Genomic DNA, 24,437 nt, shown 5'->3' with positions numbered 1-24,437 from the left:
TGACCTAAATCTTAGTTTTGACCTAAATCTGCTTGAAAATATGTGGCAAGACCTGAAAATGGTTGTCTAGCAATGATCAACAACCAATTTGACAGAGCTTGAAGAATTTTGAAAAGAATGATGGGCAAATGTTGCACAATCCAGGTGTGGAAAGCTCTTAGAGGCTTACCCAGAAAGACTCACAACTGTAATCACAGCCAAGGGTGATTGTAACATGTATTGACTCAGGGGATTGTATTTTAGCATTGCATTTTTCACGAGTTGTTTACAAATGTTAGAATTTTTCTTCCACTTTGACATTACCGTTTTGTGTGTATATCATGGACAAAAAAAAACATGTAAAATCCATTTCAATTCAACTTTGTAACACAACAAAATGTGTAAAAGGTGAAGTGGTGTGAATACTTTCTGAAGGCACTGTAATTCATTGGCTTGATGACCCGGATAGAATCATGTGATCCTTCCTTCACCCATAGGAAGTCCCACCCAGTTGACTACCTTAAAATGATGAAGCCCTTTGACCATGCCCATGCCAAAACAGGTTTTATCCATCTATAGTTCTCTATCTAACTCTGTGGTGGTAAATTCCCACTTCCCACTTGGTTACAAATGCAGCAATACTGTGACACTTCCTGTATTTTGAAAGTTATATATCTTGGTTATATAACTTGATTGCTGACATGCAAAACATTTCAGGAGTGTATCAACAGCGGACTAATACCTACAGATCACTTTTTGATTTGAATTTTCCTTTAATCCAAATATATTTTGTATACATTAATCTGGTTTATCACTTTTCTAGGTACCCCAATGATACCAGTCCACATGGGCATCATGACCCAGAACCCCACAGTCCTGGTACCCACCTCCATGCCCGTTGTCAGTAAGCCCGCGGCCCCCAGGAAGGAAGCTCCCCTGGACGAGAACAACGGCCCCACCACCACAGTGTTTGTAGGAAACATCTCGGAGAAGGCCTCGGACATGCTGATTCGAAAGTTGCTGGCGGTGAGGAACTTGCATGTAGTCATATTGGAAAGAGACAGCAACCTTTTATTTAGGCTATGGACGGTGATCATGTCCCAATAACCAAACTAGCGCACTACGGGGCGGCAGGGTAGCCTAGTGGTTAGAGCGTTGGGCTAGTAACCGGAAGGTTGCAAGTTCAAACCCCCGAGCTGACAAGGTACAAATCTGTCGTTCTGCCCCTGAACAGGCAGTTAACCCACTAGGCCGTCATTGAAAATAAGAATTTGTTCTTAACTGACTTGCCTGGTTAAATAAAGGTAAAATAAAACATACGTTATACTATGTACTCATCGTCGCATACTATTTATGACAATGTTTAGTAAGAAATATTCAGTATGCCACGGCCTTGGCATACTACCACAGATAGAACAATGAGCCAGATATTTCACCAGATGTGTAAATGTGAAGCATCCGGTTGGCGTTTCCACTCACTACCAAATATGGAGATGTGAAAGCCCAGTGGGAAAAGATGGACCCAGATGGATTTTGTTCACCTTTCTGCACATTTTCTCATCGAAGAAACATTTGATTTCCATAAAGTTTTCTGTGTCCAAAAATAGAATCTATAACAAGTTTTTTTTTTTTAAAGTGCGTTTAGAAGCCTCAAATTGTCAGGGCATGGACGGTTAGCCTCTCATGGAACGAACAGGGGTCCTTAATAATGTTTTGCACACTCAGTTTTTTTTAACCCGGAAAGGATAGTCTAACTGTCTAGCTAGGTTAAATATGAAGTTGTCATTCAACAACAGCAAGATTTTCAGGTATCCAGCTAACTTCAAGTCCTGCTAAAGCGCATAGCTAATGTTAGCTAAAGTAAAGGCACTGCAGGCTGTAAATAAAAATCTGTTTTCAAAGATTAAGGACAGAACTGCAGGAAACTCTTTCTGTATCTTCAATTAGTTTATTTTTTAAATATTATATATATGTAGATATTTACTTTCAAATAAATATCAAATCTCAGCTGTCCTTTTATTCAGTTTGAATGCACTGTGAGTGAGAAATTCCCCAAAAGTTTAGTTCATTCATACTATATGAAAAGCCTGAAATTAGTATGACACCTGTGCATTTAAAGAATACTAAATTTTCAAAATGTCACATACTATAAAACGTTATTTAAAAAATACAGTTATACTCGACAGCCTATTATTTAGGACGCTGTTATGGGTATCCGGATCCGGGTAATGTCTTTAGTCACACATCATATTAGTACAATACAGCTCTCAAATCAGGACAGTTGTTTTGAGAGGGTTTCTTCTGTTTTCGGTATGTGTATGAAGGTTCAGTTAGCCTTTGGGGTTCAACTGATTTGTAAAAGATGTTTATCTTTTGGCCAAATATTTTATTTCAATTTTTTTTCTGGTTTTCACCTGATCAGTGGTGGAAAAAGTACTAAATTGTCAAACTTGAGTAAAAGTAAAGATCTCTTTAATAGAAAATGACTCAAGTAAAAGTCACCCAGTAAAATCCTACTTGTGTAAAAGTCTTAAGTATTTAGATATACTTAAGTATTGAAAGTAAATGGAATTTCTCAAATATACTTAAGTATCAAAAGTATTAATCAGTTTCTAATTTCTTATTTTAAGCAAACCAGATGGCACAATTGTCTTGTATTTTTTGTTGACAGATAGCCAGGGGTACACTCCAACACTCAGACATAATTTACAAAACCAAGCATTTGTGTTTTAATGAGTCAGCCAGATCAGAGGCAGTAGGGATGACCAGGGATGTTCTCCTGATAAGTGTGTGAATTGGACCATTTTCCTGTCAAAATGTAACGAGTACTTTCGGGTGTCATGGAAAATATATGAAGTAAAAAGTAAATTATTTTACTACATTCCTAAAGAAAACAAAAGTTGGGGAAAATATTCATAGTAAAGTACAGATACCCCCAAAAACTACTTAAGTAAAAATACTTTAAAGTACTACTTAAGTACTTTACACCACTGCACCTGATACTCTATGATTATAAATGTAAACCATCTTCTTTAGTGGGTCCATGTCATGAAGAAATGTTTCCCTTTTCAGAAATGTGGCCTGGTCCTAAGCTGGAAGAGAGTCCAAGGAGCCTCTGGAAAACTTCAAGGTAAAAACAGAACAGGTACAACATTTGTGAAATATTCTACCACCATGTAAGTCCAATGTCACCCCCCCCCCCCCTCCTCGGCATGCTTTCTCAATCTGAAGCAACAACTATTTAGCATGGTCCTGTTCATTAGGCACTACTAATTATAAGGAAACCGACTGAAACAGGGTGTGACAGTGGACTTGCCCGATAAAGACTCTTTTGAATTTTAATGAACACGACTCTGACAAAGCTATTCTTTAATTACCCCGGTCCTCATCTCTCACACACACACACACACACACACTCATCAAGCGTATTTTTGCTACGGTGTTTATCGGTACAAAGATAACCACCCAACAGCAGCAGGTAGGTGGCCAACCATTAGAAACATTCACAGGCCCTAATAGCTTGTGCCCCACGCAACTGGCTGCCCTGCACGAACAGGCAACTTTCAGAACCGCAGAGAGCGACCCAGCATGCCCAGTAGTCAGCACTACTGATCTGAGATGTGTACTAACACAACAGACATGTAATCATAGTAGATGGTGCTACTTAAATAAACACTTGTAAACAGCCCGTCCGTCCATCTCCTCGCTGTTGCCCGTCAGTTTTAACAGGAGATGATGGCAAGGGATGAGAGTCATCCTTGATCGGTCCGGGTTCGACTATGTCTTTACACGTTTCAGTGCAGAAAATGACCTCTGCTATTGTGGCTGATATAGTGAGGACCAGCTGCAGTAACTTTGTCGCCTCGGGGACCTTCTGTGTCAGGTCATGCTGGAACAAAAAGGAGCTGTCCAGTTGATTTGTCTCCTATCATTTGTGAACTGTACACTCTGACATGATCAGCCGCAAGTCTAACGAAGTCAAAGTACTTTCGGTATTTTGATGAGCATTTTATTTAGTGTAGTCCACTAAGCCAAGGAAATGAAGTTCACCAAAGTGGTCAAACCTGGCTCTCATCTGATCATTGATATTGTCCAGTATGATGAAGTAGATTCGCCCTCTACTCTGATCGGGTGCTTACTACGAGTTTCTGCCAGGCCCAGTTCATTGCATTTATGGTCAAATCGCTCATAGAAACTATCAACGTCTTGCCACTGCTGTTCGTTCTTTCTTTGTGTTTTTTATATGGGTATGGCAGACACACACACATCCATCACTTTGTTGTGCAGAACCCGGAACAGCGCGTCAGTTTTACTGAAAATACCATCATGGGTCATGAGCAAAAAGCAAACATGATGGCAGTCTTTAAATGGGTTGCTACCTGTTAAATGTTTTTCAGCAAAGGCCTGTAATAGTTCCACATAGTTGTCCCTGGGCCTGTTTGATGAGCTGGCACACTTGTCGTTGCCACGAAATGCCAACTCCTGTTTACCTAGGTAGCATGATGTAGCATTAATTAGCTAGGTCTTTCAAAACCTGGTTCTCTTTAACTTTGCATTGTGCATATTCATGTTCAATCAATGTCAGATCTATCCGTGAGCTGCCTAATGTCTTAAGAGCTATCTGGCTTTGGATGTGAGACGTAGATTTCCCATGCTTGTTGAGTGCTATATGCAAATCGCAGTAAGTGGCTCTGTTCTCCACCAGAAACAGGCTGTCGCTGGTGGAGAACAGCAGGCATTTGGAAGCAGTAGAGTCGTCTGCAGCCACAGCCACAGAGCCAGTCTTTCTGTTGATTCCACTCATGTTATTTTCTGTCCCTTTTGATGCAGTTCCCTCAGCTCAGGTGTTAGTCTTCCATCCCTTATCACCCCATTTCACTAGAAAATCCAACGTTGAACACTGTTTCAGATGCAATACGTTAGCTGTCCTGATCAGATTATTATAGCTGACAGTAAATTGAATGTCACTGCCTTTGGCAGTTGTCATGTGACGTCCGCAGGCAGGAGCGAGCCCCGACTATCCCATTACCTTTTTTTTTTTGCAATGAAAATGAATGGGACATACTGACACATGAAAAGCAGCAAAGCTCTCGGCCTGCCTTTCAGTATGTATGGTAGAAACATGCATGCACGAGTCCTGTCAATGCCTTGCATTGAGTTTGAAGGGCGGGGGAAATGTACACAGCAAGGCTGCCAATTTGGGAAGTAAGTACTAGTTCAGAAATCAATTTTATCTTGCAGAAAAGATGACCAAACGATTGACAATTTATTTTTGTTTTTCATTTGTTATTTTTTAATTTATACAGGGTAGGCCCTGCCAACTACACTGCCGTCACTGATCCCTGGTGGTGAATCCACGCTGTTGTGTGATAAACACTGTGCCACCCCTCCTGTCTCCTCTATTCTCTCCAGCTTTTGGATTCTGTGAGTACAAGGAACCAGAGTCGACGCTGCGGGCCCTGCGACTGCTCCACGAGCTGCAGATCGGGGAGAAGAAGCTGCTGGTGAAGGTGGATGCCAAGACCAAGGCCCAGCTGGACGAGTGGAAGGCCAAGAAGAAGAGTAGCACCAACGGCAACGGGGTGGGGAGTGGGACACGCTGGAATCAGAATCACCTTTATACACCAGTACATTTACATATACACTAGGGCAAAAAAGTATTTAGTCAGCCACCAATTGTGCAAGTTCTCCCACTTAAAAAGATGAGAGAGGCCTGTAATTTTCATCATAGGTACACTTCAACTATGACAGACAAAATGAGAAGAAAAAAAATACAGAAAATCACATTGTAGGATTTTTAATGAATTTATTTGCAGATTTTGGTGGAAAATAAGTATTTGGTCAATAACAAAAGTTTATCTCAATACTTTGTTATATACCCTTTGTTGGCAATGACAGAGGTCAAACGTTTTCTGTAAGTCAGATCTATCCGTGAGCTGCCTAATGTCTTAAGAGCTATCTGGCTTTGGATGTGAGACGTAGATTTCTCATGCTTGCTATATGCAAATCGCAGTAACTGGCTCTGTTCTCCACCAGAAACTCGCTGCACCTGGAAGTAGATTCAGTAGAATGGTGCTGCCGCAGTAAACAGAATCGACAGATCAAATATATCGACCATCAAAATAGAATGGATAGAACGGGCTTCCCCATTCATTCTATTTCTATGTTATCAACAACAAATTAACACATAGAGAGGGGAGAGGGGAACGCTTGCAATCTGAATGACAGTGTAATCTAGTGGAGGCTAAGATGGACCACGCACTAGGAAGCAGGGCTGCCTAAATGAATGGGCAACTCTGTGCCGAAAGGCCTGGAACACAACAGCCCCTTGTAATTCAATTTCAACTAGTTAGGCTGAGTTGACTTATCGCTTATTGCTTACTAAGCTGCCTCCCACCTCTCTCTCCCTCTTTGCCTTCTCTTTCTTTCTCCCTTCTCTCGCTCTCCCTGTGTTTATGATAGAAGGCGGAAGCAGAGGATGGAAAAGAGGAGGAAGAGGAGGAGGTGATCGACAAGGACACCCAGATGAGGGACCAGATCGTTAAGGGCACCATCGATGGTCTGATCCGAGAGTACGCCAGCGATCTCAAAGCTCCCTTGAATGATGATGAATCTCAGCAACGCAGGAAAAGGAAAGAGAAAAAAGAGGAGGTATGTGGATATCCTTTCTGTTATCACTCTGGGGGGGATCCTTTCTCTGTTATCACTCTGGGGGGGATCCTTTCTGTTATCACTCTGGGGGGGATCCTTTCTGTTATCACTCTGGGGGGGATCCTTTCTGTTATCACTCTGGGGGGATCCTTTCTGTTATCACTCTGGGGGGATCCTTTCTCTGTTATCACTCTGGGGGGGATCCTTTCTGTTATCACTCTGGGGGGGATCCTTTCTGTTATCACTCTGGGGGGATCCTTTCTGTTATCACTCTGGGGGGATCCTTTCTGTTATCACTCTGGGGGGATCCTTTCTGTTATCACTCTGGGGGGGATCCTTTCTGTTATCACTCTGGGGGGGATCCTTTCTCTGTTATCACTCTGGGGGGATCCTTTCTGTTATCACTCTGGGGGGGATCCTTTCTGTTATCACTCTGGGGGGATCCTTTCTCTGTTATCACTCTGGGGGGATCCTTTCTCTGTTATCACTCTGGGGGGATCCTTTCTGTTATCACTCTGGGGGGGATCCTTTCTGTTATCACTCTGGGGGGGATCCTTTCTGTTATCACTCTGGGGGGATCCTTTCTCTGTTATCACTCTGGGGGGATCCTTTCTCTGTTATCACTCTGGGGGGGATCCTTTCTCTGTTATCACTCTGGGGGGGGATCCTTTCTCTGTTATCACTCTGGGGGGATCCTTTCTCTGTTATCACTCTGGGGGGATCCTTTCTCTGTTATCACTCTGGGGGGATCCTTTCTCTGTTATCACTCTGGGGGGGATCCTTTCTCTGTTATCACTCTGGGGGGGGGGGGATCCTTTCTGTTATCACTCTGGGGGGATCCTTTCTCTGTTATCACTCTGGGGGGATCCTTTCTCTGTTATCACTCTGGGGGGATCCTTTCTCTGTTATCACTCTGGGGGGGATCCTTTCTCTGTTATCACTCTGGGGGGGATCCTTTCTCTGTTATCACTCTGGGGGGAATCCTTTCTCTGTTATCACTCTGGGGGGAATCCTTTCTCTGTTATCACTCTGGGGGGAATCCTTTCTCTGTTATCACTCTGGGGGGAATCCTTTCTCTGTTATCACTCTGGGGGGAATCCTTTCTCTGTTATCACTCTGGGGGGGATCCTTTCTCTGTTATCACTCTGGGGGGGATCCTTTCTCTGTTATCACTCTGGGGGGGATCCTTTCTCTGTTATCACTCTGGGGGGGATCTTTTCTCTGTTATCACTCTGGGGGGGATCTTTTCTCTGTTATCACTCTGGGGGGGGGGGATCTTTTCTCTGTTATCACTCTGGGGGGGGGGGATCCTTTCTCTGTTATCACTCTGGGGGGGATCTTTTCTCTGTTATCACTCTGGGGGGGATCTTTTCTCTGTTATCACTCTGGGGGGGGGGGGGGGGGATCCTTTCTCTGTTATCACTCTGGGGGGGAATCCTTTCTCTGTTATCACTCTGGGGGGGATCTTTTCTCTGTTATCACTCTGGGGGGGATCCTTTCTCTGTTATCACTCTGGGGGGGGGGGATCCTTTCTCTGTTATCACTCTGGGGGGGGGGGATCCTTTCTCTGTTATCACTCTGGGGGGGATCTTTTCTCTGTTATCACTCTGGGGGGGATCTTTTCTCTGTTATCACTCTGGGGGGGAATCCTTTCTCTGTTATCACTCTGGGAGGGAATCCTTTCTCTGTTATCACTCTGGGGGGGATCCTTTCTCTGTTATCACTCTGGGGGGGAATCCTTTCTCTGTTATCACTCTGGGAGGGAATCCTTTCTCTGTTATCACTCTGGGGGGATCCTTTCTCTGTTATCACTCTGGGGGGGAATCCTTTCTCTGTTATCACTCTGGGGGGGGGGGGGGGGGGTCCGTTCTCTGTAACCTGATAGGCATTGGTTGAGGTTGTGATATTGTATTTGGACACATTATACATTTACTGATACACAAAGCTCTGGATGGGGTTTAAGTCTAGTCCTGGATTTAAAAGCTATTTCAATGTAGATTCTCCCTGGAGCATGCTTTTTAGACCAAGAATAAGCTTAATCTGTGTCTGGGAAACTGGCCCACGGCTCTAGGTGTTTCTTCAGGTTGTGTGATCTGTGTAAATGGCTACACTACGCTAACAGGCTGACTACACTACGCTAACAGGCTGACTACACTACGCTAACAGGCTGACTACACTACGCTAACAGGCTAACTACACTACGCTAACAGGCTGGCTACACTACGCTAACAGGCTGGCTACACTACGCTAACAGGCTGACTACACTACTCTAACAGGCTGGCTACACTACGCTAACAGGCTGGCTACACTACGCTAACAGGCTGACTACACCGCTCGCGTCGCATGTGCAAAATACATTTAGAAATGTACATTATTAAATTATTGCACCCACACTGCTCGCACTCGCCAACAAGCGTCTGCGTTGCCAGGCGCTAAAATAGAAGTCAACTCAATGTTTATATCCCAGGAAAAATTAGCTAGCAACAGCAAAGCAAGCTAGCTAAATAGGAAAAATTAGCTAGCAAGCTAATTAAGCTAACTAAATTGCCATAAATGTTTAATGCTTTTCGACCCGTCTCCAATTGAATGTAATTGGTTCAGTTTGTTGTGATATTTGAACCTGCGTGTCGCGTTTGGTGTAGGGGTGACAAAATACATGTATGCACGATGGCGCATGCATGCAGCCGGTTTGGGTTCTGTGTAAGAAATGGTCCCCAGTTGACAGCATGACCCTGAACAATGTCCCATCTGCCTGCATCCCATTGTCCCTTAGGAGGATATCAACGCAATTGACGGGTTGGAGGATGACAAGAGAGACCTGATTTCCAGAGAGATCAGTAAATTCCGTGACACCCACAAGGTACAGTACCGTATTCATCTCTCTCACTCACATTGCAGGTTTGGGAAAAGAAGCTGCACATGCTAGTAGTACACTCCTTTTTAGTTTCCACACTTACCGCTAGTGGACACTTGCACAAAGACCTTTTCATGATTGTACTCTAAATATAGGATGGGAGAATTAGTAAACATTTTCTACCAAAATATTGCATACATTGCTCTAAAATCTGATTTAATTGGCAATGTCAGAAATGTAGAAATATCTGGATTTTTACCATGTCATTTCAATGTTATCTACAGTCTGTTCCAACACGAATAGTTGTCCGATTTCTAGCATTGTCACCGTTTTCAAACCTAATTTGACTCGTGTGATGGCGGGACACTTATTTGTGTATATTAGGGTATTTAGGTGTGACAGTATAGATGGTTAGATCCATAAGTCATTCATCACACACAAACAAAATGCATGGCGACAATGTAAAGTTACCGTAAAGCTAATCTATTCATTAAACCCAACCATTATGATAGACATCATATGGTGACTAAAGCAAGATGAATCTCAGAGCTTTGGAAAAAGTTGTCGAGGATAGGATGTAAGTATGAGCTTTCCTTTATTTTGTACATATACTGGACGCCCCCCCCTCGAAGACTCGCATAGGGGCAACTGCACAGGCACTCTGGCATACGTTGGTGACTGGAACCTTAGGAGAACCTTAGGAGAACTTCTAAACAATACACAGCCAACCATTTCCATTAGATGCATGTCAACATGACATTGGTCTTGCTCCTATTTACCACATGGGGACAGAGAACCATGCTGATTCGATTTCCAACATTTTATCACGTTATCCCCAAGCCGTAGAGGCCAGTGAACCTGTGTGAGTCCTCTGTAAATGGTGTATTCTAAATAATGTGTGTGAAAGTCACTGAGACTCAATAACCACTGTTATAGCAGGGAGGGGGGGCGCCCCTCCACAGCACCCTGTGTTCTGAAGACTAGTCGGGTAAGTCCCAACCCACCCTGTCGATGAGTGTGTGTGTGTGTGTTAGGGCTTCTCTCTCTCTCGTTGTTTTTTTCTCTCTGTTATTTTAGCTCTTTCTTTCTCCCTTGTTTAACTTGTCTGTCTCCTTTTCCACCTGATTCCAATTGCCATTCACCCTCTTCATTTTCATGTGCCCATTATTTGAGTTGTCTTCAAAGTTCATTATATACAACAGTAGACTAGCAATAAAGGTGCTCCTACTACACAATGAGATGTTGTCTGAAGTGTGAATGGTAAGGCCTATGGTTAATATACGAGGGGAGAGTAATGTACCTATGGCCTACATGCAGTTAATTAGTGACTCTATGCCCAAGCTACCACCAGTAGAACACAGAGCAAGGTAAGTTGAAGTAGGAAGACAGACTAACCAATTAGATCCAGGAACAAGATTGATTACGACTCATTTCCTTCCAGCCATGCCCATAGTACCTTTGCTCTCTCTTCTCCCCCCACCTCTCTTCTCCATCTCCCCCCCACACCTCTCTCTCTTCTCCATCTCCCCCCCACACCTCTCTCTCTTCTCCATCTCCCCCCCACACCTCTCTCTCTTCTCCATCTTCCCTCCACACCTCTCTCTCTACTCCATCTTCCCTCCACCTCTCTTCTCCATCTCCCCCCCACACCTCTCTCTCTTCTCCATCTCCCCCCCACACCTCTCTCTCTTCTCCATCTCCCCCCACACCTCTCTCTCTTCTCCATCTCCCCCCCACACCTCTCTCTCCATCTCCCCCCACGCCTCTCTCTTCTCCATCTCCCCCCCACACCTCTCTCTCTTCTCCATCTTCCCCCCCACACCTCTCTCTCTTCTCCATCTTCCCCCCCACACCTCTCTCTCTTCTCCATCTTCCCCCCCACACCTCTCTCTCTTCTCCATCTTCCCCCCCACACCTCTCTCTCTTCTCCATCTTCCCCCCCACACCTCTCTCTCTTCTCCATCTTCCCCCCCACACCTCTCTCTCTTCTCCATCTTCCCCCCCACACCTCTCTCTCTTCTCCATCTTCCCCCCCACACCTCTCTCTCTTCTCCATCTTCCCCCCACACCTCTCTCTTCTCCATCTTCCCCCCCACACCTCTCTCTCTTCTCCATCTTCCCCCCCACACCTCTCTCTCTTCTCCATCTTCCCCCCACACCTCTCTCTCTTCTCCATCTTCCCCCCCACACCTCTCTCTCTTCTCCATCTTCCCCCCCACACCTCTCTCTCTTCTCCATCTTCCCCCCCACACCTCTCTCTCTTCTCCATCTTCCCCCCCACACCTCTCTCTCTTCTCCATCTTCCCCCCCACACCTCTCTCTCTTCTCCATCTTCCCCCCACACCTCTCTCTCTTCTCCATCTTCCCCCCCACACCTCTCTCTCTTCTCCATCTTCCCCCCCACACCTCTCTCTCTTCTCCATCTTCCCCCCCACACCTCTCTCTCTTCTCCATCTTCCCCCCCACACCTCTCTCTCTTCTCCATCTTCCCCCCCACACCTCTCTCTCTTCTCCATCTTCCCCCCCACACCTCTCTCTCTTCTCCATCTTCCCCCCCACACCTCTCTCTCTTCTCCATCTTCCCCCCCACACCTCTCTCTCTTCTCCATCTTCCCCCCCACACCTCTCTCTCTTCTCCATCTTCCCCCCCACACCTCTCTCTCTTCTCCATCTTCCCCCCCACACCTCTCTCTCTTCTCCATCTTCCCCCCCACACCTCTCTCTCTTCTCCATCTTCCCCCCCACACCTCTCTCTCTTCTCCATCTTCCCCCCCACACCTCTCTCTCTTCTCCATCTTCCCCCCCACACCTCTCTCTCTTCTCCATCTTCCCCCCCACACCTCTCTCTCTTCTCCATCTTCCCCCCCACACCTCTCTCTCTTCTCCATCTTCCCCCCCACACCTCTCTCTCTTCTCCATCTTCCCCCCACACCTCTCTCTCTTCTCCATCTTCCCCCCCACACCTCTCTCTCTTCTCCATCTTCCCCCCCCACACCTCTCTCTCTTCTCCATCTTCCCCCCCCACACCTCTCTCTTCTCCATCTTCCCCCCCACACCTCTCTCTCTTCTCCATCTTCCCCCCCACACCTCTCTCTCTTCTCCATCTTCCCCCCCACACCTCTCTCTCTTCTCCATCTTCCCCCCCACACCTCTCTCTCTTCTCCATCTTCCCCCCCACACCTCTCTCTCCTTCTTCCTATTGTTTTGGTCTTAAGCTGCGCTAGATCCATGGCTCTGCAGTTCTGATCAGGACAACCTTCTGTTGTTCATTATGGACCAATGGATTGCTTTTATGTCTTTCCAACAAGAGCAGATAGCTATCGGAATCCTGTGGTCTCAACCTGACATATACATGAGAAACACAATGCATTCAGAATGTGTGGCTTATAATTGTAGCTGTAGATCAGTTCAGAGTTCATGGGGAGCCATGGGTGTAGCTACTAGGAGGGAAGAATGTCAGTGTGTCTGGGAAAGTGAGTCATGGGAGGACTACCGAAGACTGAAGCAGGGGTAAGAGTCTCTACAACTTAATTTACCTGTACAAAAAATGTGATATAACTACAGTATGTAAAAAGATGTACCAGGATTTTTCACAGCTTTGTTTTCAGCAATGTGACCCCATCTGAAGTTTAATGGTTGTTTTTTGATGATTTGCTTGAGAAAGACGTGAGAGAATCTCATGATGTTTCGTTTGTGGACCGTTTGACCTGCGTTTCCTCCCAGGCCTAACTGGTATAGGCTTGTAGGGGCAGCGAAGAGCTGAACTCCGTAGTTCCACACCTGTAAGTCACCAACAACTAGTTTAACAAAAGGATTGACGCTTTTTCTTTCTGTTTCTCCTGTAATAAGGACACTTGACTTTGCGGAGAAAAAGCATCGTCTCTCAAGCAGGGGCTTTTTCTAGTTGTGAATGCCTGTGATGTTTGACATGGCCAACAAGATGTCTTCTTTGACCTCAGTGGTTTCCAGTGTCTCTAGTTAGCTCGTAAGACACCCTGCTTAACAATCATAGTACAATCAGAGGTCTGCATCTGGCCCCAAGACAGATTTTTGATTTGTCCCACAAGGTAGTCTGGGGAAAGAAATACAATAATTAGACAAGGACACATAAGTACTGGGTCTTGTGACAAGGGACAGCTTGCTGTTTCCCCATAAACTCTTAGCCCTGCCATTCAGCACCTGTTTTCCCATAAACTCTTAGCCCTGCCATTCAGCACCTGTTTTCCTATAAACTCTAAGCCCTGCCATTCAGCACCTGTTTTCCTATAAACTCTTAGCCCTGCCATTCAGCACCTGTTTTCCTATAAACTCTTAGCCCTGCCATTCAGCACCTGTTTCACCATAAACTCTAAGCCCTGCCATTCAGCACCTGTTTTCCTATAAACTCTAAGCCCTGCCATTCAGCACCTGTTTTCCTATAAACTCTAAGCCCTGCCATTCAGCACCTGTTTCCCCATAAACTCTTAGCCCTGCCATTCAGCACCTGTTTTCCCATAAACTCTAAGCCCTGCCATTCAGCACCTGTTTTCCCATAAACTCTTAGCCCTGCCATTCAGCACCTGTTTTCCTATAAACTCTTAGCCCTGCCATTCAGCATCTGTTTTCCTATAAACTCTTAGCCCTGCCATTCAGCACCTGTTTTCCTATAAACTCTAAGCCCTGCCATTCAGCACCTGTTTTCCCATAAACTCTTAGCCCTGCCATTCAGCACCTGTTTTCCTATAAACTCTTAGCCCTGCCATTCAGCACCTGTTTTCCTATAAACTCTTAGCCCTGCCATTCAGCACCTGTTTTCCTATAAACTCTAAGCCCTGCCATTCAGCACCTGTTTTCCTATAAACTCTAAGCCCTGCCATTCAGCACCTGTTTTCCCATAAACTCTAAGCCCTGCCATTCAGCACCTGTTTTCCTATAAACTCTAAGCCCTGCCATTCAGCACCTGTTTTCCTATAAACTCTTAGCCCTGCCATTCAGCACCTGTTTTCCTATAAACTCTTAGCCCTGCCATTCAGCACCTGTTTTCCTATAAACTCTTAGCCCTGCCATTCAGCACCTGTTTTCCTATGAACTCTTAGCCCTGCCATTCAGCACCTGTTTTCCTATAAACTCTAAGCCCTGCCATTCAGCACCTGTTTTCCCATAAACTCTTAGCCCTGCCATTCAGCACCTGTTTTCCTATAAACTCTTAGCCCTGCCATTCAGCACCTGTTTTCCCATAAACTCTTAGCCCTGCCATACAGCGCCTGTTGTGCCAAAACGTCACACTATCAACTACTTCATCCTTAGATAATAGGAATCCACATTGTTACAGTAGTCCCCTCTGCCCCCAGAGCCTGGAAACCACTTCTAGATCCACTTATGTGCATTTATAGATACGTGTGAGCCAGCCTCACTGTGCTCCTGTTCTGTTGGCATGGCTGTACTCCCGGAGCCTCCAACTTATCAACCTCCTCTGTTCTTTTTGCAGAAACTGGAGGAGGAGAAGGACAAGAAGGAGAAGGAGCGTGCAGAGTTTGAGCGCGAGCGAAGGGAGAGGGACAAGGAGAGGGAGCGTGAGAGGGAGCGACGGGACCGCGAGCGGGAGAAGGAGAGGGAGAAGGAGAGGGAGAGGGAGCGCGAGAGAGAGCGCGAGAGAGAACGGGAAAGAAGTGACAGAGACCGAGATCGTGACCGCAACCGGACGAAAGAGCGAGAACGGGAGAGGGAGAGGAGCCGCGACAGGAGCAAAGACCGCAGCCACTCAAGGTGTGTGTTTTAATAAAGTCGGAAATCACTTTGTAAAGGAATGATTGGTATTTAACTAGGTTGGTGATGTTGCAGAGACAGAGAGGTGAGTCGCGACAAGGACAAGAAGCGTGACCAGGAGGATGAGGAGGAGGTCTACGAGAGGAGAAGGCTGGAGAGGAAGCTCAGAGACAAGGAGGCAGCCTACCAAGAAGTAGGTACTCACATACCTAGTAGTGCTTCAGGGATGTAAAGTAATGACCTACGTGATTTGGCTAGATCCGATGAGAAGTTGGGGGGGGGGGGGGGGGGCTTTGGACAACGGGAGAGTGGAAAGGCAGTTTGAACGTCCCCTGAACGATAACGAAGAGGTAGGTGAGAGGCCTGACCACGGAGACAGGGGTGAGAAGGTGATGATGAGCTGTAACCGAAAAACAACTGGCATTTGGAAAGTTAAGAGGTGAGGGAGGAAGTATCTTGCTACATGGATCGAATTCTCCGTTAGCTAGCCAGGTAAATGTTGAGCAACATTAGCCAACTTAACTGATCAAATAATTGAGTTTATGGTGTGAAAATTACAGTAGCTTGCTAATAAAGTTAGACAGCTAACGTTACAACATGAGATGAGAACATTAGTAACCGAACCAATTTGCTATTGTATAGACTGGTATACAACTCATTGCCGTTATAACATGTTAGTTGCTTACTGGATCCTGGCAGTCTGGGTGTTAACTAGCTAACGATCTAACTAGCTAACGATCTAACTAGCTAACGATCAAACTGCTAACGATCAAACTGCTAACGATCTAACTGCTATCTGGGAACAAATGTTTTCCCTCTACAGTATGTGGTTCATTTTCAGAATGAGAGAATTAGGTGAAAATGAAGCGTTGCTTGTTAAACAAGTGGATTCAGGGATGAAGTGTAGCTGGGCCTGGCTTAAGCTGGATGCCACTATAGAGGTGAAAGGAAAACCACACACTTTCCCTTTTTCTCACGTCTTCAATACAGTGGATAAAAGGGGTATGCCGGGTGTACTCTGCCTGAAAGAGATCCATTATGCCAACAAAGGGTTTCATACTCTGCTGGCACATTGTAGAACAGATGTCCACAGGCAGAAAGTGTACAATGTAATAATGTGTAGCCCAAAGATATTGCTTTAGTTGTGTTGAATTTGAGAGTGACACGTGGGAGTTATTTCATTTTTTACTCGGTCAACGTTATTTTTGCTCCAATGTAGCCTTGTGCACTTGATCGATGTCTACTATAGTTGCCACTATAATAGAGTTTTTTTTTTCCCCCCAAAGTGCAATATTTGTGTGTGTGGTCACAGGCGTTCTGTTATAAAGGCTGTCATGGTAACTGCAATATTCGTGTAATGTTTTTTTCACAAGACTTGAGTATCATTTGCAGTAAAGTCTAGGCAACAAATAACATTAGATTGCTTTCTTTACATTTTTTTTAGCTGTGAGTTAGGTTTACCTTAACCACTTTTTATTTTACACACCAAGACTGATCATTAAGATTAAGATTATGTTGTTTAATTAGATAAAACCTGCATTTCCACCCAGCAGAGATTTATTGCATGTTTCAGTGCAACTAAAAAAAAAGGATACCTGTTTGGGCCCTCAGTAGTTTGCATCCATGGTGCTTACAGTTGAGTGTGATCATGATAGTGTGTGTGTGTGTGTGTGTGTGTGTGTTGGCTGTGAAATGTTGCTAAATGTCTCGTGTCTGTCTTGAAGCGCTTGAAGAACTGGGAGATCCGCGAGAGGAAGAAGGCTCGAGACTACTCCAAGGAGTCTGAACGGGAGGAGGAGCGTAGGAGAGAGATGGTAGGAACCCTGTTCTCACACAGCTCGCCTGGGTCGTGTTCTGTTGGGAGAAAACGTTTTTGAAACGGGGGGAGGGTACAACCTGAACTTGTCTAATAGGAACGCCAGTGTTCATTGTCCGTAGCAAAACGTTTTGTTACGCTGCGCCCTACTGAATAGGACCCAGGTTTACCACTGAGCCTGACCTGATGGGTCCTACCATTGACATATTCATATGCATGTGTGAGTTTGAAAATTGAAGCCTTTAATGTGTGAGACGTTAATCAAATAGACCAAAGTGTATCGGCTAATCGGGTGTCTTGTCTTCTTCTACAGGCTAAAGAAGGCAAACGTCTGAAGGAGTTCCTGGAGGACTATGATGATGACAGGGATGACCCTAAGTTCTACAGGTGACCATAATGAAGTTGAACGCGACACAGTCGTCTAGGTTTACATACTATAGAAAACAAATCTGAAAAGGAGATATAATGGAGTTGAAAGTGGATAAAGGTCTGAAATGTTGACATTATTACACTTTTTTTCTATAGGACATTTAGGAAGAGAAAGTAACAGCTCTACTTCCAACATTTTGAAGACATGCGTGCCATGGCCACTGTTATATAAGGTGTTGTTCCTTGTGCCGCCCTTAGGGGCAGCGCGCTGCAGAAGCGTCTGCGAGACAGGGAGAAGGAGACTGAGATGGACGAGCGCGACAGGAAGAGAGAGAAGGAGGAGCTGGAGGAGATCAGACAGAGGCTTTTGGCCGAGGGACACCCCGACCCCGAGGCCGAGATACGCAGGGTGAGGGAGAGAGAGAGAGAGAGTGTGTGTGACTGTGTGTATGCCTCAAGGTCATTTACTCCTCATTGTCTATATTGTCTGTATTGTAAACAGGTCTCTATTCATCTGGCGGTCATAAACATTATGTGTGTGTCTGTGTGTATCCACATTCCTGACTGTGTTTTCCCCTTGTCTCACTGCTTCTCTTCTCGGATTGGTCCAGATGGAGGAGGAGGCAGAGCGTCTGCGCCAGCCCCCGGTGAAGCTGGAGCCAGATCCCGAGGAGGAGCGGGTACACAAGGCGCCACGGGAGGACCGTGACCGCCGAGGAGACCGGGAGAGAGAGCGAGGAGACCGGGACAGAGAAAGGGAGAGAGAGCGAGGAGACCGGGACAGAGAAAGGGAGAGAGAGCGAGGAGACCGGGACAGAGAAAGGGAGAGAGAGCGAGGAGACCGGGACAGAGAAAGGGAGAGAGAGCGAGGGGAGAGAGACCGAGGGGACCACCATCCCCACCGCCACTCAGATGATGACGTGGAAGAGGGGGAGGAGTTTGACGACGATGACCAATCGGGGTTCAAGCCCTGCCTGAAGCCCACACTGCGGCCAATCACGGCGGCCCCCTCTGTGTCGTCGGCCAGCGGGGGTGCCACTCCCAACACGCCCGGGGACGAGTCACCATGCGGTATCATCATCCCTCACGAGAACTCTCCCCCTCACGAGGCCCCGCTCCCCCACGAGGCCCTGCCCCAGGACGAATTCCGCCCCAAGATTGGCCTCAGTCTCAAACTGGGTGAGTTTTGTCTGTGAGACTGGCGGTAGAAGATATATCTTCAGATGATTCTGGACCTAACTATACACCTACTATATTGCTGACTAACTACCAGGATATGTATGATATCTGTTGTGTAGATCCAGTGAAGTGTCTCAATCCCTAGTGAATAGGAAAGATGGGAACAAATCAAGAATAAGACTCTATACCATTCATTTTAGATTGAGCCATATAGCTAGTTTGCCTGACAAACTTTTCTCATTCAGAGAATCTCCCGATGCATTAGCTTAATTTAACTAATCTACCAACCAATCATCTCCCACAACACCTTCTCCCTAACCCTCCCTCGAATGCTAGCACGTCACAAGCACAGACCACGCCTCGTTGTCGTTAAATGATGACAGATACACGACATGGCCAAACGTACGTGGGCATCTGCTCCTTGAACATCTCATTCCAAAATCATGTGCATTAATATGGAGTTGGTCCCCCTGTTGCACCTGTTACAGCCTCCACTCTTCTGGGATGGCTTTCCACTAGATGTTGGAACATTACTGCTATAACAGCCTCTTCTCTTCTGGGAAGGCTTTCCACTAGATGTTGGTACATTACTGCTATAACAGCCTCTTATCTTCTGGGAAGGCTTTCCACTAGATGTTGGAACATTGCTGCTATAACAGCCTCCACTCTTCTGGGAAGGCTTTCCACTAGATGTAGGAACATTACTGCTATAACAGCCTCTTCTCTTCTGGGAAGGCTTTCCACTAGATGTTGGAACATTACTGCTATAACAGCCTCCACTCTTCTGGGAAGGCTTTCCACTAGATGTTGGAACATTACTGCTATAACAGCCTCCACTCTTCTGGGAAGGCTTTCCCCTAGATGTTGGAACATTGCTGCTATAACAGCCTCCACTCTTCTGGGAAGGCTTTCCACTAGATGTTGGAACATTGCTGCTATAACAGCCTCCACTCTTCTGGGAAGGCTTTCCACTAGATGTTGGAACATTGCTGCTATAACAGCCTCCACTCTTCTGGGAAGGCTTTCCACTAGATGTTGGAACATTGCTGCTATAACAGCCTCCACTCTTCTGGGAAGGCTTTCCACTAGATGTTGGAACATTGTTGCTATAACAGCCTCCACTCTTCTGGGAAGGCTTTCCCCTAGATGTTGGAACATTGCTGCAGGGACTTGTTCCAGTCAGCCACGAAGGCATTAGTGAGGTTGGGAACTGATGTTGGGTGATTAGGCCTGGCTCGCAGTCAAGAGTTCCAATTCATCCCAAAGGTGTTTGATGGGGTTGAGGTCAGGGCTCTGTGCAGGCCAGTCAAGTTCACCCACAACAATCATCTCCACAAACCATTTCACTTTGTGAAACGGGGGCGTCGGCATGCTGAAACAGGGAAGGGCCGTCCGTAAACTGTTACCACTAAGTTTGAAGCACAGAATTGTCTAGAACCCTCAATCTTAACTCTGGACCTTGAAGTCAGTTCCACTGCATGTTTTTTCATTGTTCCCATCTAATCAGGGACACAATTATCAGGTAGAACAGAAAAGCAGCAGGCTCTGGACCTCGTAGGGTAAGAGTTGAGTTCCCCTGGTGTAGAATGTCGTTGTATGCTGTAGTGTTAAGATTTACCTTCCTTTGAACTAAGGGTCCCGGACCATGTAAAACAGCCCCCGACCATTATTCCTCCTCCACTAAACTTTACAGTTGGCACTATGCATTCAGGCAGGTAGTGTTCTCCTGGCATCCACCAAACCCAGATTCATCCATCGGACTGCCAGATGGTGAAACTTGATTCATCACTCCAGAGAATGCGTTTCCACTGCTCCAGAGTCCAATGGCGGCGAGCTTTACGCCACTCCAGCCGACACTTGGCATTGAATACAATGATTTTAGGCTTGTGTGTGGCTGCTCGGCCATGGAAACCCATTTCATGAAGCTCCTGATGCACAGTTCTTGTGCTGACGTTGCTTCCAGAGGCAGTTTGGAACTCGGTAGTGAGTGTTGAAACCGAGGACAGATGATTTTTACGCGCCATGCGGTTCAGCGGACCTGCTCTGTGAGCTTGTGTGGAAATGTGTTACTTCCGGTTTGTTCAGCCATTCCAATGGGGAGAGACTAGGATTTTAGGATAAATGCTGAAAATAAGGTCTGAGGTTAACACAGGCTTAGGATATCTGATACGTTTTGTTCTATGAGATAATATCATTCCGCTAACATGAATTATGAACCTTGTGCTTTTTATTATTATTACATAAATGCTTCAAAATGTACAGAAAGTGACGTTAGCTAATGTCATAGAACAAAACGTATCAGATCTCCTCGGCCTGTGTTAACCTCTGACCTTATTTTGGGCTTTTATCAACAACAAAAACTACAAAAACATTTCCCCCAATGAACCATGGCAGAGTTTAGTGCTGACAAAAAGGCCCTGTTGCTGTCTATATCAACTAAATGTAACCGTCCTATTTCAGTCGAACTTTAAAGGTCCTGTTGCTGTCTATATCAACTAAATGTAACCGTCCTATTTCAGTCAAACTTTAAAGGCCCTGTTGCTGTCTATATCAACTAAATGTAACCGTCCTATTTCAGTCAAACTTTAAAGGTCCATTGCAGTCAAAAATGTGTTTTTCCTGTGTTTTACAGTTCCACACTGAGATTAGAATAATACAGTGATATTGTGAAAATGAAAGTGCCATTTTAGTGTAAGAGCTGTGAGAAAAGACCACCTGAAATTTCAGCCTGTTTTGGTGAGATGGAGTTTTGTCCGGCCTGGTAACATCACCAGGTGGTAAATGAGTTAGTAAACCAATAGGAAAGAGTTCCAAACCTCTGCCAATAATGGCTAGTTTTACTTTTCCCCCTCCCCACCCAGACAGTCTTAGCTAAATTCTTGCTTGAGAAATTGCTTCTTTTTTTTTTCTTAAAAAAAATACCCATTTGAATTAAATCGCAGTAAGGTACTTAATTGTTACCCAGAAATTATATTGAGATAAACACGGCTGCATTTGACCTTTTTAAGCCTTTCTTCATGGAGTAAAATATATTTCTCTCTACAGGAGCCCCTAATGTTACCAGCCCCAGCCAGCCCAATGTGGCCATCAAACGCAAGAAGCTCACTGTGGACAGTGTCTTCAACAAATTCGACGACGAGGAGGCGGACGAGGCTCCCCGCAAGCGCAAGCTGGTGCCGCTGGACTATGGCGACGATGACAAAAACCTCCAGAGCGTGGTGGACGGCGCCTCGGGACTGGCGGCCATCAAGGGCGCCAACACCGAGGAGAAGCGCAAGCACATCAAGAGCCTGATCGAGAAGATCCCCACGGGCAAGACGGAGTTGTTCTCTTACCCGCTGGACTGGTCCGCCGTGGACTCGGTAAAGATCAAAGAGATTGGGATGAGGGATAGGATGTAGCGATACCCTGGTTTCCAGGCTTGCTGCTCTCTTGCCATCTGATACCATAACGTGTTGGCAAGAGGGCCGAAATAGACAGGAAACCAGGCTAGAGTGGTGGGGCGACCAGGCTAGAGTGGTGGGGCGACCAGGCTAGAGTGGTGGGGCGACCAGAGGAGATATGGCAGTGGTGGAGAGACCAGAGAGAAAAAATGACACTTGTTGGTTTGATAAGTCCAGGGGAATTGGTGATATAGCCATTTTTTTCTACTTTGACAAACATTTTGATAATATGTTTCTTTACAATACTGATAGACATCTCTGGTGCAGTGACTAAAGAACTGTATGTCTGACTGTCTATTCTTCCCAGACTCTGATGGATCGACGCATACGTCCCTGGATCAATAAAAAGATAATTGAGTACATTGGAGAAGAGGAGGCTACGCTAGTGGATTTTGTCTGCTCAAAGGTGTGTAAGCTTGATTGTGATGCAATCTACTGGGGGAAGTGGGTGTTCTTGGTATAGGAGTTAATTCTGATTTGTTCATTTTGACCTCTTATCCCCAGGTGATGGCTCATGGTACACCACAGGGTATCTTGGATGATGTTGCCATGGTGAGTATCCCAAACAAAGATTCTCAAAATGGTCTCAGTTCAGCTTAAGCTTATTGTTAAAACTACATTTGATAATTTTTGATACTCTGATCATCAAGTTTAGATTGATGCCCTAAAACGGAGTCTTTAAAAAGTACACATTTATTGATCCAACTGAAATGCTGTTTCTTTACACCAAGGTTCTGGATGAAGAAGCAGAAGTCTTCATAGTCAAGATGTGGAGGTTATTGATCTATGAAACAGAGGCCAAGAAGATTGGGCTGGTGAAATAAGAAACCCAAGAAAGCACAGAACGAACATCCAACTTTTTCTAATAGAGTAATCCAACTTTAGTGTTGTTAGTCACCAAAAAAGACTGCTTCTCCATTCGAGCAGCCTAAAATCAAAGAATGGGCTCATCCTAATACCCCAACAATGGCTTTCTCCTATGGACAATATTGAGCTCCCGTTTTCTCATTATTCCAATAGACTCTGGTACATGTATCTCTACTACAGCTGCTGACTGTACAGCCTACATGTGTATGTGCTTGAGTGACTTTGACTAAGTGCTTATTGAAGATGCATGCAAGCAACCACTTGGACAATGGCCTGACGACAGTCTCTTGGCTTGAGTTGCCTGTCCCGAGGGTTGGGATGGAGCTGGCAGATAAGCAGCTTGACGTTTGAAGAAGACAACATGGCTACCAAGCCGTGGGAAGGAGGTTCACTGAAAGGTATCTCACTGGTCTCAGTTTTTCTATAGTTTTGTGATATTAGTACTTAGAAACATCCACGACTTCTATAACATCTCAAATGCTTAGTCATTGGCATCTGCTGAAACTTCTGTTTAAGTGGAGTAGGTTTGTTTTTGTATTACCAACGATACTTTCTAAAAATGCTATTTGAGGATGATGGGCCAGATACTGAATGTTAGGTCTTACTTCCTGACTTGTGATTGGTTGGTCTCATACTGTAACACCTGACAGAACACTGTATAGGAAAGGTTCATTTGGAAGACCAGCTGAAATGATTGTGATTTGTGAAAACATTGTCTCCATTTTTTTTTTTTTTTGTACCAGTGGAAATTTGTTTTGAATAAAGAGGATTTTCTATAGTTCTGTGTACTTGGTTTTGTAAATAGAGAAAGGTCTTGATCTGGCTCAGTGCATAAACCAATAGAATAGAAAGTAATTGTTAATGTTGGATTCTTGGAACATTGCTATCCTAGATATATCAGAAGTAAGACTGAGTGATAGAGAATGGTTGTTAGATCAGTAATACTATAGTATCTGAGGGGTGATAGTGAATGGTTGTTAGGTCAGTAATACTATAGTATCTGAGTGCTAGAGAATGGTTGTTACATCAGTAATACTATAGTATCTGAGTGATAGAGAATGGTTGGTACATCAGTAATACTATAGTATCTGGGGGGTGATAGAGAATGGTTGTTACATCAGTAGTGATACAGAATGGTTGGTACATCAGTAATACTATAGTATCTGAGTGATAGAGAATGGTTGTTACATCAGTGATACTATAGTATCTGAGGATTGATAGAGAATGGTTGTTACATCAGAAGGTAATGGTTATCTGTAGGAGACAGATGGCTTTGGAATGTGCTGGGTGGACATGAGGCAGTGACAGGATTGCTATAGGTGATATGGGTGGACAGCTTTGAATTAGACATCAAGGAGCTCGAGGTCAGATCAACTTAAAGGAGAAGGAATGGTTTATTACTTCATCTTCCAGTCAAACCATAAAATATGTAAGGATTGTAGTGTGTGTATATTATATATATATATGTGTGTATATTATATATATATATGTGTGTATATTTTATATATATGTGTGTATATAATATATATATATA

General features: G+C 45.1%; 1 protein-coding gene across 4 annotated transcripts in view; it reads left to right on the top strand.

The window, feature by feature from the left end:
- LOC110522557 (RNA-binding protein 25) overlaps positions 1 to 23,681 on the top strand; it is a 28,224-nt gene extending 4,543 nt beyond the window's left edge. Inside the window, exons 3-17 of one of the 4 annotated variants that reach the window (XM_036976183.1) lie at positions 803 to 1,005; positions 3,052 to 3,124; positions 5,392 to 5,561; positions 6,445 to 6,630; positions 9,404 to 9,490; positions 14,952 to 15,229; positions 15,305 to 15,422; positions 16,954 to 17,043; positions 17,359 to 17,432; positions 17,673 to 17,823; positions 18,026 to 18,593; positions 21,639 to 21,955; positions 22,344 to 22,442; positions 22,541 to 22,588; positions 22,768 to 23,681. In XM_036976183.1, the coding sequence (XP_036832078.1) occupies positions 803 to 1,005; positions 3,052 to 3,124; positions 5,392 to 5,561; positions 6,445 to 6,630; positions 9,404 to 9,490; positions 14,952 to 15,229; positions 15,305 to 15,422; positions 16,954 to 17,043; positions 17,359 to 17,432; positions 17,673 to 17,823; positions 18,026 to 18,593; positions 21,639 to 21,955; positions 22,344 to 22,442; positions 22,541 to 22,588; positions 22,768 to 22,860 (2,555 nt within the window). In that variant the 3' untranslated portion in view covers positions 22,861 to 23,681. Of the gene's footprint in view, positions 1 to 802; positions 1,006 to 3,051; positions 3,125 to 5,391; positions 5,562 to 6,441; positions 6,631 to 9,403; positions 9,491 to 14,951; positions 15,230 to 15,304; positions 15,423 to 16,953; positions 17,044 to 17,358; positions 17,433 to 17,672; positions 17,824 to 18,025; positions 18,594 to 21,638; positions 21,956 to 22,343; positions 22,443 to 22,540; positions 22,589 to 22,767 lie in introns of all 4 variants that reach the window. The other 3 variants (XM_036976185.1, XM_036976184.1, XM_036976182.1) reach the window with 3 other exon arrangements.
- The last annotated feature ends 756 nt before the right edge of the window (positions 23,682 to 24,437 follow it).

This window comes from Oncorhynchus mykiss, chromosome 4 (genome assembly GCF_013265735.2).
Source record: "Oncorhynchus mykiss isolate Arlee chromosome 4, USDA_OmykA_1.1, whole genome shotgun sequence".
Classification (NCBI taxonomy): domain Eukaryota; kingdom Metazoa; phylum Chordata; class Actinopteri; order Salmoniformes; family Salmonidae; genus Oncorhynchus; species Oncorhynchus mykiss.
This window is presented reverse-complemented; position numbering and strand designations above follow the sequence as displayed.